The 14,338-nt window shown below is 42.1% G+C and overlaps 1 protein-coding gene across 5 annotated transcripts in view; it reads left to right on the top strand.

The window, feature by feature from the left end:
- The window catches only part of RNF170 (ring finger protein 170), a 747,148-nt gene that overhangs the window by 623,095 nt on the left and 109,715 nt on the right, over positions 1 to 14,338 (top strand). For all 5 annotated transcript variants that reach the window (XM_044060906.1, XM_044060905.1, XM_044060909.1 and 2 more), the window contains one exon: positions 7,138 to 7,246. In XM_044060906.1, coding sequence (XP_043916841.1) covers positions 7,138 to 7,246 — 109 coding nt within the window. The remainder of the gene's footprint in view (positions 1 to 7,137; positions 7,247 to 14,338) is intronic.

The following is a 14,338-nucleotide window of genomic DNA, read 5'->3' as shown; positions in this document are numbered from 1 at the left end:
GTTAATTTTGAAAGGGCTTATTACCCCTTCCTTTGAAGAAGCCCTATCTTCTTCTTCTTCCCCTTCGAGGAAGAAAAAGTCTTCGGCTCCGACCAGCCCGTCGGATCCGGCAGCTAAAAAGTCGCGGCAGGCTTCTCCGTCGGCTCCACGGACTTCGGAGCCGAGGGCGGAACGGTCTGCCTCGATGTCTCCAGCCTCGACTCCTCTGGCTTCGTCGAGTCGAGCGTCGAGGCGAGTCATCTCCATCGGCTCCACTGCCTTCGGAGCCGATGGAGGTTGCCCGCTCAGACTCTTCCCCTTCGGTGCCGAAGTCCACATCGGCTCCGAGGGAAATTGCAGTGGTAGTGGAATCTCCCTCAGCGCCGATACTTCTCAAACCCATACGGAGCCGATCCCCCAGTCTTTCGGAGCCGGCGGAGAAGTCGACTCGGACCCGGTCGGTCTCTTCTCAGTCATCGAGGATGTCTGATTCGGATTTAGACAGGGTGCTTCAAAGGCTTTTTCAGTCTCCGATCTTTGCAAAATTGATCTCGGCTCCAGCCCAGTCGGCTCTGGAGCCGATTTCCCATCCTGTTATCTCGGTTCCTCCTCCAACAGCTTCGGCGCCGTTGGAGTTAGTGTTGGTGGAGCCGGTGGAGGTTGTCGGGTCGGTTCCGACCCTAACTCCAACCCCGCCCTTTGGGTCGGGGTTCGGTACGCGGACGTCCTCTGTCGGCCCCGGGGGGGGACGCTTCAGGACCGATCCTTTTGGTTCTGAGCTTCCCTCTCGGTGCGTCGGCTGCGGGAGTTCTGACTGCTGTTGTGGCCTCGGGGGTTGAACCATCCCAGGACTCTGGGGGTCCCGCCTTTGAGGCCATGAGGAGTGCCTTTGCCAAATCTTCTCTGGCCACTTCTACCATCTCACCACCACCTTCCCTTGGCACGGAGACTGGCTCCTTTGCAATCCCCCTGTCTCATGACAGCGGAGCCCTTGGGCCTGAGGTTACCCCCATTGGGGGTTCCCTTCTTCCTGGAGGTCCCTCCGAAACGCTTTTGGAGGAACCTCCGAGGAAGAAACAGTGTAAGAGGAAGCACGTCGACTCCCCTGATGAGTCTCTCACCTCGGATACCGACCTCGATGATGCGGAAGGGTCCCCCAAGTCGTCCTCGGATGATGTATCCTTTGCGGACATCTTGGAGATCTTTAAGCAACGAGGCGACTGGCAGTCCAAACCCCCTTCTGCTGAGGAGTCGGTTTTCCTCAAGGCCTTCGGGGCTCAGCCCTCCACCTCCTGGGTGTCTCCGCCTTAAGGCGTGGGAACACCCGGATTCTGTTGAACCGGTGCCAGCTCGCCCCAATAAATTCCTTTTGGCTCCCCCTGATAAGGACTTTCTTTCGAAAGGTGTGGCTGTAGATGCCATGGTGGTGGCATCTGCCACCCAGCAAGATGTGGCAGAGGCTTCAATGTCCGTCCATCCTCCTAATAAGGAGTCTAGGAGCATGGATCGGTACGGGAAGCATACCCTTTCTTCAGCGACCTTTACATTAAGGTCTCTGAACTACTTGACGCATTTCACGAGACTGCAGAGGGATCTGGTCAAGCAGCTTTCGGATACCCTCTCCGGTAACTTACCTGAGCAGTTGGCCCAGACGGTTAACTCCCAGTTGGCTACCCTGTCCTCGTTATCCAACTTGTCCATGAGGCTCATTTCTTATGCAGCCGAAGGAGCGAGCAGAGCGGCGGGAACAGGTGTTGCTCTACGGAGACAAGCCTGGCTACACCTGTGTCACTTTGCGGAGGCCTTTAAGTCTTCCTTTGCCGACGCCCCCTTTGATGGGTCCTCACTGTTTGGACCCAAGGTAAAGGACACTTTGACTCGCTGCGAACAGGAGGGTAAGACTTTAACTGCCGTAGGGGCCCGGTTTTCCACTCCCTTCAGACCTTATCCCAAGAGTCGAAGAGGAGGGAAAATGTGGTTCCGTAAGTCTCAAAAGCCTTACTCGTCACAGCAGAGCGATTCCCCTTCTAGAGGCAGAGGAGGGGGAAATTTTTCAGGGAGACGTCGTCCCAGAGGCGGCGGAGGCCCCCGCATCACTGGAGACCGTGAGTCCTTTCGTGGCTCCTCCTCCTTCCAGCATCCCTGAAGGAGTACCCGACTGTGCAGCTCCGGAGCCAGTTGGGGGTCATTTTTCGAGACACCTAAAGGCCTGGGAAAATATCACTCAGGACCAATGGGTGCTCCGAATCATCGCCGGAGGTTACACCATTCCCTTCTCTCAACCCCCCCCCCCACCATCCCAAAGAATCCCGGACCCGCCACCCAGTCAACGGGATCATGCAGCCAGCGAAATATCGAAGCTGCTTCAAAAAGGAGTCATCCAACCTGTCCCCGCAGATCAGGCCGGATCAGGGACTTACTCAAGATTCTTTTTGGTACCAAAAAAGACCGGGGACTTGAGGCCCATTTTGGATCTCAGAAAAAGTCCAAATTCCGGATGGTCACCTTGCAATCCATTCTCCCGCTTTTGGAGAAAGGTGTTTGGATGTGCTCCATAGATCTCAAAGACGCCTATTATCACATTCTGATAGATCAGGCATCGGGGAGACACTTGCGCTTCAGCCTAGGAGACAGTCATTTCCAGTTCCGAGCACTGCCCTTTGGTCTCACCACAGCCCCCAGGGTGTTCACCAAATGTTTGGCGGTGGTGACTGCTCACCTGAGAAGTCTAGGATTCCAGGTATTTCCATACCTAGACGACTGGCTCCTAACTGCCACCTCCAGGCATCTACTCTTGAAAACTCTAGCAGCCACTATCTCTCTAGGCAACTCCTTAGGAATCACCTTCAATTGAACAAAATCTGTATTGCTGCCATCTCAGCGTATTCTGTTTATTGGTGCAGAAATAGACTCAAGGCAGATGCGAGTCTATCTTCCTGCGGAAAGGATAGCAACACTGCAGTCTCAGGTTCAGGCATTACTCCTCAGACGTCGTGCTCCAGCGAGAATGGTCCTGCAGCTGTTGGGTTCCATGTCAGCCACCATTCTTCTGGTCCCCTTGGCAAGGTTGCATATGAGGATACTCCAGTGGCTCCTATCAGTCCAGTGGTCTTATCAGGACCTTCCCCTCAGTCACCACATGTTGATCACAGAGACATGCAAACAGGATCTTCGTTGGTGGCTTCTTTCCTCCAACCTGAATCTAGGGTGACCCTTCGTTCCCCCATTTCCCTCGGCCACGTTGACTACGGACGCCTCCCAGACAGGGTGGGGGGGACATTATCTGGACAGGTCGGTCCAAGGCACGTGGCACACCGACGAGAGTCTTCTCCACATCAATATCCTGGAAATGAGGGCGGTGCTTTTAACGTTGCAAGCACTGCACGATCACCTCCCCCAGGGTACGATTGCCATTCAGTCCGACAACATGTCGGTAGTCTGGTACATAAACAAGCAAGGAGGGACCAGGTCTTACCCCCTTTGCAGAGAGGCCATGAAGGTATGGGATTGGGCGATTGCTACCAAACGTTTCCTAGTGGCAACACACATTCCGGGGAGATCCAACGTGATAGCCGACAGACTGAGCAGAACTATTCTCTCCCCTCACGAGTGGTCCTTGAACGGCAGAGTGGTAGCACAGATTTTCACGAGATGGGGAGCTCCTTGTTGCGATCTCTTCGCAACTCCCCTCAACGCGAAATGCCAGCAGTTCTTCTCTCACCCAAGTTCCGGGGGAGATCCCCAAGGATGCTCTAGTCCAAGTTTGGCCCCCCGGTCTGCTATACGCTTTTCCACCGGTTCCCCTTCTCCCCAAGGTGATTCAGAAGGCGATTCGCTTGGGAAGCAAAATTATTCTAATCGCCCCATACTGGCCTCGTCAAGTCTGGTTCCCCTTTCTTCACAAATATGCATTGGAGGGTCCCTGGTTCCTGGACCAAGTTCCGGACCTCTTGACGCATCAGTCAGGACAGCTCCATCAGTCCCTCCATTCGTTGAAGTTAGCAGCTTGGCTACTCCTATTCCGACCATAGTTAGGAGCCATTCTTTCGACCCTGAAGTCATGCATATTTTGTCCTCGGCCCACAAGACTTCTACTAAAAAGATGTATAGCAATAAATGGAAGAGGTTTGCTATTTGGGCCCAACTCCGAGGATTAGACCCTATGACAGCCTCGGTGTCAGAGGTACTGAAGTTTTTAGCTTCCCTGTTCAACCAAGGTTGTTCGGTGTCTACCATCAAAGTTCAATTGGCTGCTATTTCCAATTTTCACGAGCGTAGAACCACCTTTAATGAGCAACAAGTTGTGCAAAGCTTTTATTAAAGGAGCTTGGCTTCTACGGCCTCCTATATCTCATCCTGCACCACCGTGGGACCTTAACGTGGTGTTAGGTGCATTAACCTCATCTCCCTTTGAGCCGGCAGCAACCTGTGACTTAAAATTTCTTTCTTGGAAGACTGCTCTTCTAGTTGCTATTACATCAGCCAGGCGAGTTTCAGAACTTCAAGCCCTATGTGTCAAACCACCATACCTGGTATTTCACAAGGATAGAGTATCTCTTAGACCAAACCCATCCTTTATACCAAAGGTTTGTTCTAACATTTGTTTGCAACAATCACTGGAATTACCGTTTTTTTTCCCTAAGTATTCAAACAGAGCCGAATATACCTTTCACAGCTTAGACGTGCACAGACAATTACGTTTCTATTTGGATACGACACACCAAGCACGAAAATCAGATCAACTGTTTGTGTCCTTTTCGGATAGTAAATTAGGCAAAGCCGTCACAAAAGTCACTATTGCCAAGTGGATCAGAGACTGTATCAGTCATATTTATCTCATTTCAAATAAGGAGCTTATAGTTCCAGTGAAAGCTCATTCTACCAGGGCTATGGCCACTTCGGCAGCCTTTCATTCCAAGCTCTCTATTAGTGACATTTGTGCGGCTGCTACGTGGTCTTCTCTACACACCTTTATTTCTCACTACAAATTGGATGTGGCATCTAGGGGTCGAGCTTCCTTCGGTTCCATGGTTCTCAGGAGCGTTTTCCAGTGAGCCACCCAGGAATTAGGTGCTAGGGACGCTGTCCCATCTGTAGAGAATGTAGGCGAGATAGGATCACATTACATCTTTTAGTTATGTACTTACCATAACTTTAGATGTATGGGATCCATCTCGCCTACATTCCTAATAACCCACCCTCCTTCCCCCTGCCTCGTAGACCAGAAGAGACCGGATGATCCGAATTCAACTTCTTCCTCTCTTGAAACACCTGGTAATGTTATAACAATAGTCTGTGTGTGTGTGCATGTGTGCGGACAAACAAGATCTGGGGAAGCAGTAGTGGTGCATCCTGGGATACGAGGTAACTCAGCCAATAAGAGACTGCGTTCTATTGTATAGCGGCCGAGTCGGAGCCGAGGATCGGCTCTGAACCCATCTGTAGAGAATGTAGGCGAGATGGATCCCATACATCTAAAGTTATGGTAAGTACATAACTAAAAGTTAGTGTTCCTTGGTATTTGGATGTTCTGCATGTCTTGACCTATTAACATATACTACTTCAAATATCTACTGTAGGTTAGTAGATACTATATACAACACTTCTAAAAAGGCAGTTTGTTTGAAAACTTACCAAGTGGTTCTGTCCCTGTACACCATTTTGCTCAGGTGTTTCACGGAGCTGGGGCTTCACTCAACTAGGACTGTTACATTTGCCGTTTAAGTCCACCTTAGGTAAAAATGGAGTATAGCAAAACAGAAGCATAAACAAACAATACTATAAGCTATTGAAAAGCACTACCTTTGTAATGTTTATAGTTGCTATACTAGTTAGTAAATGAAATTATGACAATGACTATATGATAAGAATATAATAGGAGATCTGTTCTGCATATCTTGATGTAGCTGGGGAAACAGATTGTTACAATACTTGACAGTTGATTCACTTTCTTTACATCTAAAGCTACAGTGTTTATTTAGAAGAAAAGTTAAGACACATTTACCAGTGCTGTGGACAACTTGTATCTGGTTAAATATAAGTATAGTTTCAAAAACTTTTTTTTTTCATCTTTGAGCCACTGTGACCTCTTTCTGGCACAGCATTGCCTTTTGACTGAATCCATAACAATGTTCTTGATATTTTGATATCCAGTCTGATTTTATCTCTTGCAGCACAACTGCCTTGGACTTTTTGTTTTTGGTGACTGAATATCTGTGGGCAGATTTCCTTAGGGTGGAGATGGGAGATGAATACAAACAGTATCAGAAATCATGATCCTTGTGTGTTCGACTATTTAGTGTGTCTGTGGTGTTGAAGTATGTCTGTTATCATTTTACCCACCATGTTTCACAGTGTGGATATCTAGAAATTCCTATGGTACGTTACTCTCTTACCAGTCTACTGAATGTCCTTTACCTTGTGATGCTCTTGATTTGTACTGAGAGCCACGGGTTCGTGAGAGTCACCCCCTAAGAATATGAGGTGGACTCAGGGCCTTTAAAATGCCTATTCTGAATATCTTTGTACACCTCTGAATTTCAAATCTCATTCCCAAACTTGGTTTATTGCTCTTGAATGAGGTAATATGATGCTCTTAGCATTATAACGTAACGTAATTTTGAGTGTCATCGTATTACTTACATAAGTCTTCACATTAACTGCTGAACCTGAATTATTAGTATTTTGTGTGCATTCACACAAATGTCCACATCTGAAGATGCAGGTTATTTCAGCTGAAAGTAAATAACTGAATACTAGTTTTAGGTTTGTAGTACACATAGCACATGTTTATGGTTTGGTAACTTCATCCGCAAGATGCTCTTCTGGCATTGGCAAGAGATATTGTTAACACTATATAGTTTATTTGGCTCTGAATGCTTACATTATGAAGATTGCTTATCAGAACATATAAGAGGGATTCTTACTTTTTTACCAAATGTTATTAGATTCTCATTTGTACTTGCAGTAGTGGAAGAAATGAAGAGTATTTTCTTTCGGACTGCAGACAGAATGTGTTTTTTAAAGTTGTAAGGCTGATTTTTTTAAATTTTGGTTATTACTTCTCTTTCCCTGTTTTATAACAGTCTGTGACTTGTATTTTCTTTGATCATCTCCTTTTAAAATTCACAGGCCACATAATATGCTTATTTTTGACAGGATGCACCTGCAAGAATTCGACAGCAGTTCTATACTGACATGTCTTGCCCTGTGTGTTTACAGCAGGCTATATTTCCAGTTGAAACAAATTGTGGTCATCTTTTCTGTGGTAAGTACATAACATTGTGGTGTGCAAAGCTAGTTCAAATGGATTGTCAATAGAAAGGAAAAAAGTCAGTGACAAAATAAACTGAGACGGATTAAACTGTGTCAAGGTTTCAACAAATGAGGTAAAGATGTATCTCTGCAGCAAGTCCAGAAGATGGCACTGTTGTCATACTTTCTGCACAGTCCAAGAAATGTTGTCAAAGATATTCACTGCCTTGTGCCATGTCTTCTGATGGCATATATCTATACTATAAACAATCTATCATGTAGTGTGCGCAACACAAAAAAAAAAAAAACTAGGCATTTACCCTTGATTTTTTCATTATCCTCAACTGCTTATTAGTGGCAGTTAACTGACACTGGCATCTGTATTAATAATAATAATTTAATTGCTTTTCAATTTATTGTGTCATGTTTACTGTTGGATAGGTGATGGTTTTGTGCCAGTTTTGTAATATGCTGTGAACTTAATCACTTTACTCTGTCTGCATTATTATTAGTATGTTGATTTGTTTATATGTAGTTGTATAGACATAGGCACGTGGAGGGTTTAGATTGTGAACTTTTGACCATATTGATTACTGCTGCAGTAACCATAGCTATATGGGTTAAATCCTGAAAAGGATATAACAGCCAGGCCATCTTTCAAAGTTTCAGGACACTTTCAACACACCCAAACTGTCAGGCAGTTCAAGCTTTGCTGACTGAAAGACAAGTTTGGGTTTCAAGCTGTTCAGAGCTTTACTGCCACTGAAGAGTACCCTGCTTTAAGGTTTTTGAGGATCAGTGGTCAGCTTGTGCTGTTCCTTTGCTGGGCAAATGAGTTCCCTTTGGGGATACACCTTCCATTTTCTAATAATTGTTTGTATTTTATCACTTTCCCCATCAGGAAAGTTATTTTAAAGCTAGGAGTTTTGTGTTTTAATAGACTGAAAAACTTTTTTTCTGTGTAGAAATTGTGTTTATTTTACATTTTGGGGTTGGCAAAGTGCGTGTTTTTTACTGTATTTTTTCTGTGAAAAGGTGGCTTTTAAAGGCTTATATTGTTTTACTAGCATTTGCTGCTTGTCTTTTGGCTTGACCATGGAATAAACTACCAGTCCCACGGTCAGTCCTATCAGCCACAAAAAGAGAAAGTTAAGGAGTCAGCATTTTCTACCACAGCAACCTCTAGCAGTTTACCTCAGATACAGGTAGGTGACTCTGTTGTGGCCATTTGTTGTACCTCTAACCACTCATCTTTTACCCAGGATCCCTTTGGTGTAGCAACTACAGCCACTGTGCACCAGGAGGTTAGCCAAGTCCTCTGCGGCTGCTTGAGTCCCATTTGTGTGCAAAGGAGAGACTCTATTGCCAGTCCTGGAAGAGGGAACAAGGAAGGCTTCTCTGTTGTGTCAGAATGCTGTGCCTGTCCCTGGGGAAACTGCTGCTGCCATTGGTAACATGGTTGACCCCATTTCTCTTGTCAAAAAAAAAAACAGAAAACTAAGCTCATACCTCACAACCCCTTGACCCAAGAAATCTGGAGAAAGCCAAAACCAATGGGGGACAAAGGGCTGAAGAATAGGGACAAATTTTAAGTAGTGCTCTTATAAACTTAAAAAAGTTGCTGGAATAGAAAGTGTAGCATTAGCATGCACTTTCTTAATGAAATGAAGTCTGAAATTCTGTCATTATTTAGTAACTTCAGTCCTCAGTGATTTGCCAGAAAACCACAAATATGAGGAAGAGACCAAAAATTTGAGGCACAAAATCTAGACAGTTGAAAGGCATGCTAAGCATATCTACTCCTCCTCAAATTTCTTAGGCAAGAATAGCAAGAATAGTTTACTAGGCCTGGCTCGGAGTTTAATTTAGGCTATTGATCCTTCTCGTAAAATAAAAGAAAGAGGGATACCTCTTTTCCTGAAGATATTCAAAATAATGAATCTGTACATGAAGATGAAGGTGCACATACAGGGTTTTCTCCTCTTGGTTTCTTATTCAGACTCAGAGGAGAGCTCAGTTTCTGATTCTCCCTTATTGGGGTTTCTGTTTCTGACTGACTACTGATAGAAGGTGCTACTGTTTTCAGTGGGAGAACACTAACATTTCTCAGTCCCTCAGGAAATACTATGAGTTATTGAAGAAGTTATAGAAGAAATTTCCAGAATCTGCATCCATTCTCCAGTTGTGTCAACTCTGAAGGATGTGGGTGTTTCTGCCTGTTATTTTCCTGATAGTCAGCAAGCTACCCCTGAAAAGACAGATAAGATGTACTAAGTTCCTCAGTCTTTTAAGTTTTTATAAACTGTTCCCAAACCTGACCCAGCAGCTGTAGCTTTAGTTGATTCCACTGCTGCTAAACACCTAATTAATTCCAATCCTACTGGCTCCTTTTTTCTTCTGGAAAGTAGGAATCTCCATTTTTCTCTTTGGTAACAGATATTTTCAGACAAATGGTTTCTGAAGATCATTCATCAAGGTTACAGGTGGCAGTGGGAGGAAATTCCTCCTTTCCAGGGGATGATTCCTCATCCTGCAGATCGCCTGTTTTGTTTCCACTGGTCTTTCATCACATGGTGTCCCAAGGAGTGATATAAATAGTTCCTCCTTCTCAGGTGGGGAAGGGTTTTTATTTAAGGATGTTCTTAGAGCCAAAGAAAGAAAATTCTTGGAGAACAGTTCCGGATCTTTCTTCCCTAAACGTGTTTGTAATAGTGCCCAAAATTAAAAAGATGTCACTTCACAACCTGTTATCTCTTCTTCCTCTTTCAAGTTTCCTGGTAACACTAGACTTAAAAATTACATGTCATTACATCCCTATTCATTCAAACTTCAGACTTTACTTAAGGTTTTGTGTGTCTGAATTACCTCATCAGTTCTCTGCCTTACCCTTTCTACTATCCACTGCGCCAAGAGTGTTCAATGTCTAGCTCCTGTTACAGCTCATTGCAGGCTATAGGTTATCCACATCTTTTGATATTTAAATGACTTGCTTATCTTTGTAGACTCTGTTTCAGAGTATCAGGAATTTACTCTTCAAGACAACAAAAATCTTTATTAAATTATCAGATATGACATAGATAATCATACATTTATATAAATGAAAACAAACCATATTGACATAATTTTAGTTGCAAACATTATACATCACTTACAATCTATCCAGTCATTGTCAGTCAAACATTACATAGCTCATTCAAATCCTGCCTTCTTTTAAACCTCATTTCTCCTCTGTGTGTATTGTTCACTCAGTTCCCATTTTTACTATGTAATTTGCTCCTACCCTTTTCTAAAGATCTCAATTCAGTTTGTTTTATGTCTGTTACTATATTGACTACTTCTAGTACAGTTGTTTTAGACTTTGATTTCCATTTTCTAGTAATTGCTTTTTTTTGGCAGCCTCCATAATTAGACTCAGCAAGACCTTACTATGTCTAGGCAATTCTGATTCTGTATAAAAAAAAATATTTCCTTAGTTACACCAGTTTGCTCACCCAATATCACTGACAGAGTAGTCTGCAGGGAATCTTTAAAGGCTACCAACTCATTACACTCCTGAAAAATATATTCCCAATTACATATTTCTTCTCCATCACACCTCCAACAGTTGCTGTCTACCTGCGGAAAAATTCTTTAGAGTCTACTTGGGGTATAAAAATGCATATGAAAACACTTCCAAGCAAAAATCCTAAATTTTCTAGACTTTGTTGCATATTTGGGAAACATACATATATCCCCCATTGTTTCTTTGTGAATTGCTTATCCAGTCCTTTCTAACCGCCTCTGGTTGATTCTTATAATTAGTCGTGCAATATTTTGTATGCTATACTAATTATTCCTTTTTTTTAATGGCAGCTTCTGTTCTACATTCTATTAAAACTCACCAGTACTAGTTTTTCACTTAGGATCCCCCTGTTTCTTTCTCTTTGCTTATACTTTGATATCAATCCTTGATATGGAAGGCAATTTCTAGCTTGCAGTCCAAATAAATTCTTGGCCTCTTTCCATACTATTATCTTTCAATCTCTTATTATTTGCTCCCAATACCTTGGTTCTTTTGCCAGTTTTCTCCAATAAATTCTAGCCCCCTCTTGCCTACTGTCTGTATCCCTAATAACAGTCATCTCTATCAGCAGAATCTCCTTTCTTGTGTTGGCTTAGTTCTTAGAATACTTTCTGCAACTTTATGAATATAATATTCTCTATGGCTACTGTTATTCTCCTTAACAATCTGCATCCAAAATCCAGTCTCTTCTTGTTTCTTGAGCTTCTCCCCTGTTTCATCATCATCCCTTTCCACTTTGAATTATACCTTTCTGCTTGTGCTATGTATGCCTTAACTGTGTAGCTCAGAAATACCCCTGCAAATCAGGTAATCCCAAGACATCTTGTTCTGTTGGAGGAATCAACTTATCCAACTTGACTTTTGCCGTCTTCCCCTCCCAGATAAATTCCTTCAGTTCTTTTTAAATTGCTATCCACAACTTCTCCTATAGTTGATAAAAATATGCCTGACCTGTGTATAAGACCAAAGGGACATTTTCACTGCTTGTATCTTGCTATTCGTATTCATATAACAGAGTTTCCAATTTCTCAGTTTTTCTTTTACCTTTTTAGTCTCTTCCCACATATCCTTAGCTGCCACACTAGAATTCTTTTTAATCCGTATTCCTAAGTATATAATTTTGTCATGACCCCATAAATATTGATGTTGCTGAACCAATTCATGCGTGGGTACATCATTTACAGCTATTGCCTTTGTTTTAGCTTCCTTAATTTTGTATTCTGAAAAGATTTGAAACTGCCTTAAATGTTCCACAACACTGAAATGTCCTTTTCTGGTTTTATGCAGTATAAAAATAATATCATCTGCAAATGGCCAGTTTTTCTTGACTACCATATCAGTTATATCCTTGAATTTCTGAGTGCCTTATTTTCTTTGCCAATGGTTCTAAATATAAATCAAGTAACAAAGGGGAAAAAAGACACCCCTGCCTGCTTACTCTGTATGAACAGAAATTATCAGAAAGGAGCCCTCCCACTTTAATTTTCACCTCAGATCCCTGGTATATCCTCTTAATCAACCTTATAATTTTGTTACGGAATGCAAATGCTTCCATTGTCCTGCTCATAAACTCTCAGATTACTCTGTCAAATGTTTTATCTGCATCAAGACCCACCAACAACAGTACTGTTTTCTTACATCCTGCTTCCCTCTGAATCATCAATGTTCTGTTAATGTTGTCAAATTTTATTTATTTGATATTTATTAACCAGGTATGTTAGACTGAGCCAGAGCCCATTTTCAGCGGAGGCTTGGGGAGAAAAGCTCCACACAAAAAATAAAATAGCAATTACAAGGCAAAGAAAAAATTGCAAATGAAACCAAACTGTCAAATAGTCCAAGGGATGGCAGAATAAGTTAATAAATCCCACAAAATGTATTTGTTAGCGCTTTTGTACAAACAATAACATGTACTTCATCAGACAAATCAATCCCAAGAAACCTTTCTTTAAATAGTGATACTCATTGCAATTAAACCTAATTAACTCTTAAAGTTATATGCATTTAATATGCAAAATCATAGTAATGTGTATGAAAAAACAGCGAAAATAGTTCAGTATCATGCATTCTAAAACCAAGTAAAAGCATGTATAAATATGTAAATATACACATATATATAAATACATATATATATATATATATATATATATATATATATGTATATGTATATATATATATATATATATATATATATATATATATATAAAATCAATAAATAAAAAATTACAAAGCAAAGAAAAATGTTGCATTCTGTAGAGTAGAGTTTCAGATATTAGTGTCGGCTTAGGTACAGATATAAAAATTTCTAACAAATTTCTAACAATAAAGTTATAACAACGAAAAGCAAAAATGCAGTCAATATTTAAGTTCTAAGATGATAGAAAACCTACAAAAATATGCTTGACCTGTGTATAACACTAAAGGGACTAGAAACATTTTGACTGCTTGTATCTTACTATCCATATCCATATAACAAAGCTTCTATTTTCTCAGTTTTTGTATTATTTTTTGTTTAGTCTCTTCCCACATATCCTTAGCTGCCACACCAGAATAATTTTAATCCATACTTCTTATGTCCCCATAAATAAGGATATTGCTGAACCCATTCATATGTGGGTACATTATTTACCACTATTGCCTTTGTTTTAGCTTCATTAATTTTGTATTCCAAAAATATTTGAAACTGTCTCAAAATGTTTTACAACACTGTGATGTCTCTTTCTGTTTTTGTTAAGTGTAAAATAATATCTGTAAATAGAGCCAGCTTTTCTTGACTTCCATACCAGTTATATCCTTGAATTTCTGAGTCCTTTATTTTCTTTGCAATTCTGAAATTAACACATGTATAAACAACTGAGAGTGTACAAGTGCCATATGTTTTGTTAATACTGTGGATGATTTGGGATTTGCTTGTATGCACCAAGATTTTCATTCCTGCTGCAAAGCTGTTACTGTGGCAAAGAGGGATAAGGCACCCTTACTGTTTTGTAGGTTCACTGTTGACATTTCAAATCCAGACTTGTGTAAAATTCTTTAATGTGTACTAACATTTATTTTGTTTGTTTGTTTCTTTCGGCTTTTCCCGGATAGGGGTCGCCACAGCGGAACTCCGGTCCGCTAATGATTGGCAGTAGATTTTGACGTGCTGGCTTGCCGGGCCTAACGCACAACCTTCAACGAAGGATCGCCCATTCACGCATGTCGCCACACAGAAGACGCTCTAACTGAGAATCGAACGGGCAACGTCTAACTGTGAGGCGACAACGCTACCGCAGCACCACCACCGCAGTTTAAAAAAAAAAACTGCGGTGGTGGTGCTGCAGTAGTTGTAATGCTGTTTATTGTTATTTTACTATCACTATTTGCAATGCACGTGGCTTAGTACAAACATGGGGAAAGGGATAAATACAATAAATGTCATGTAATGTACTTCTGTGATAAACACTATGTAAACAACACCTATAATTTGCGTATGTGTGTGTAACACATCTGCTAAACATGGTGAACCACACAGTATATGCTATCTGTAGCTTACGGTTCAAT

The sequence above is a fragment of the Protopterus annectens genome, chromosome 2.part0 (genome assembly GCF_019279795.1).
Source record: "Protopterus annectens isolate FY-2018-M chromosome 2.part0, PAN1.0, whole genome shotgun sequence".
Lineage (NCBI taxonomy): Eukaryota > Metazoa > Chordata > Ceratodontiformes > Protopteridae > Protopterus > Protopterus annectens.
Note: the sequence above shows the minus strand (reverse complement) of the source record. Positions and strands in the feature narration are given on the sequence as shown.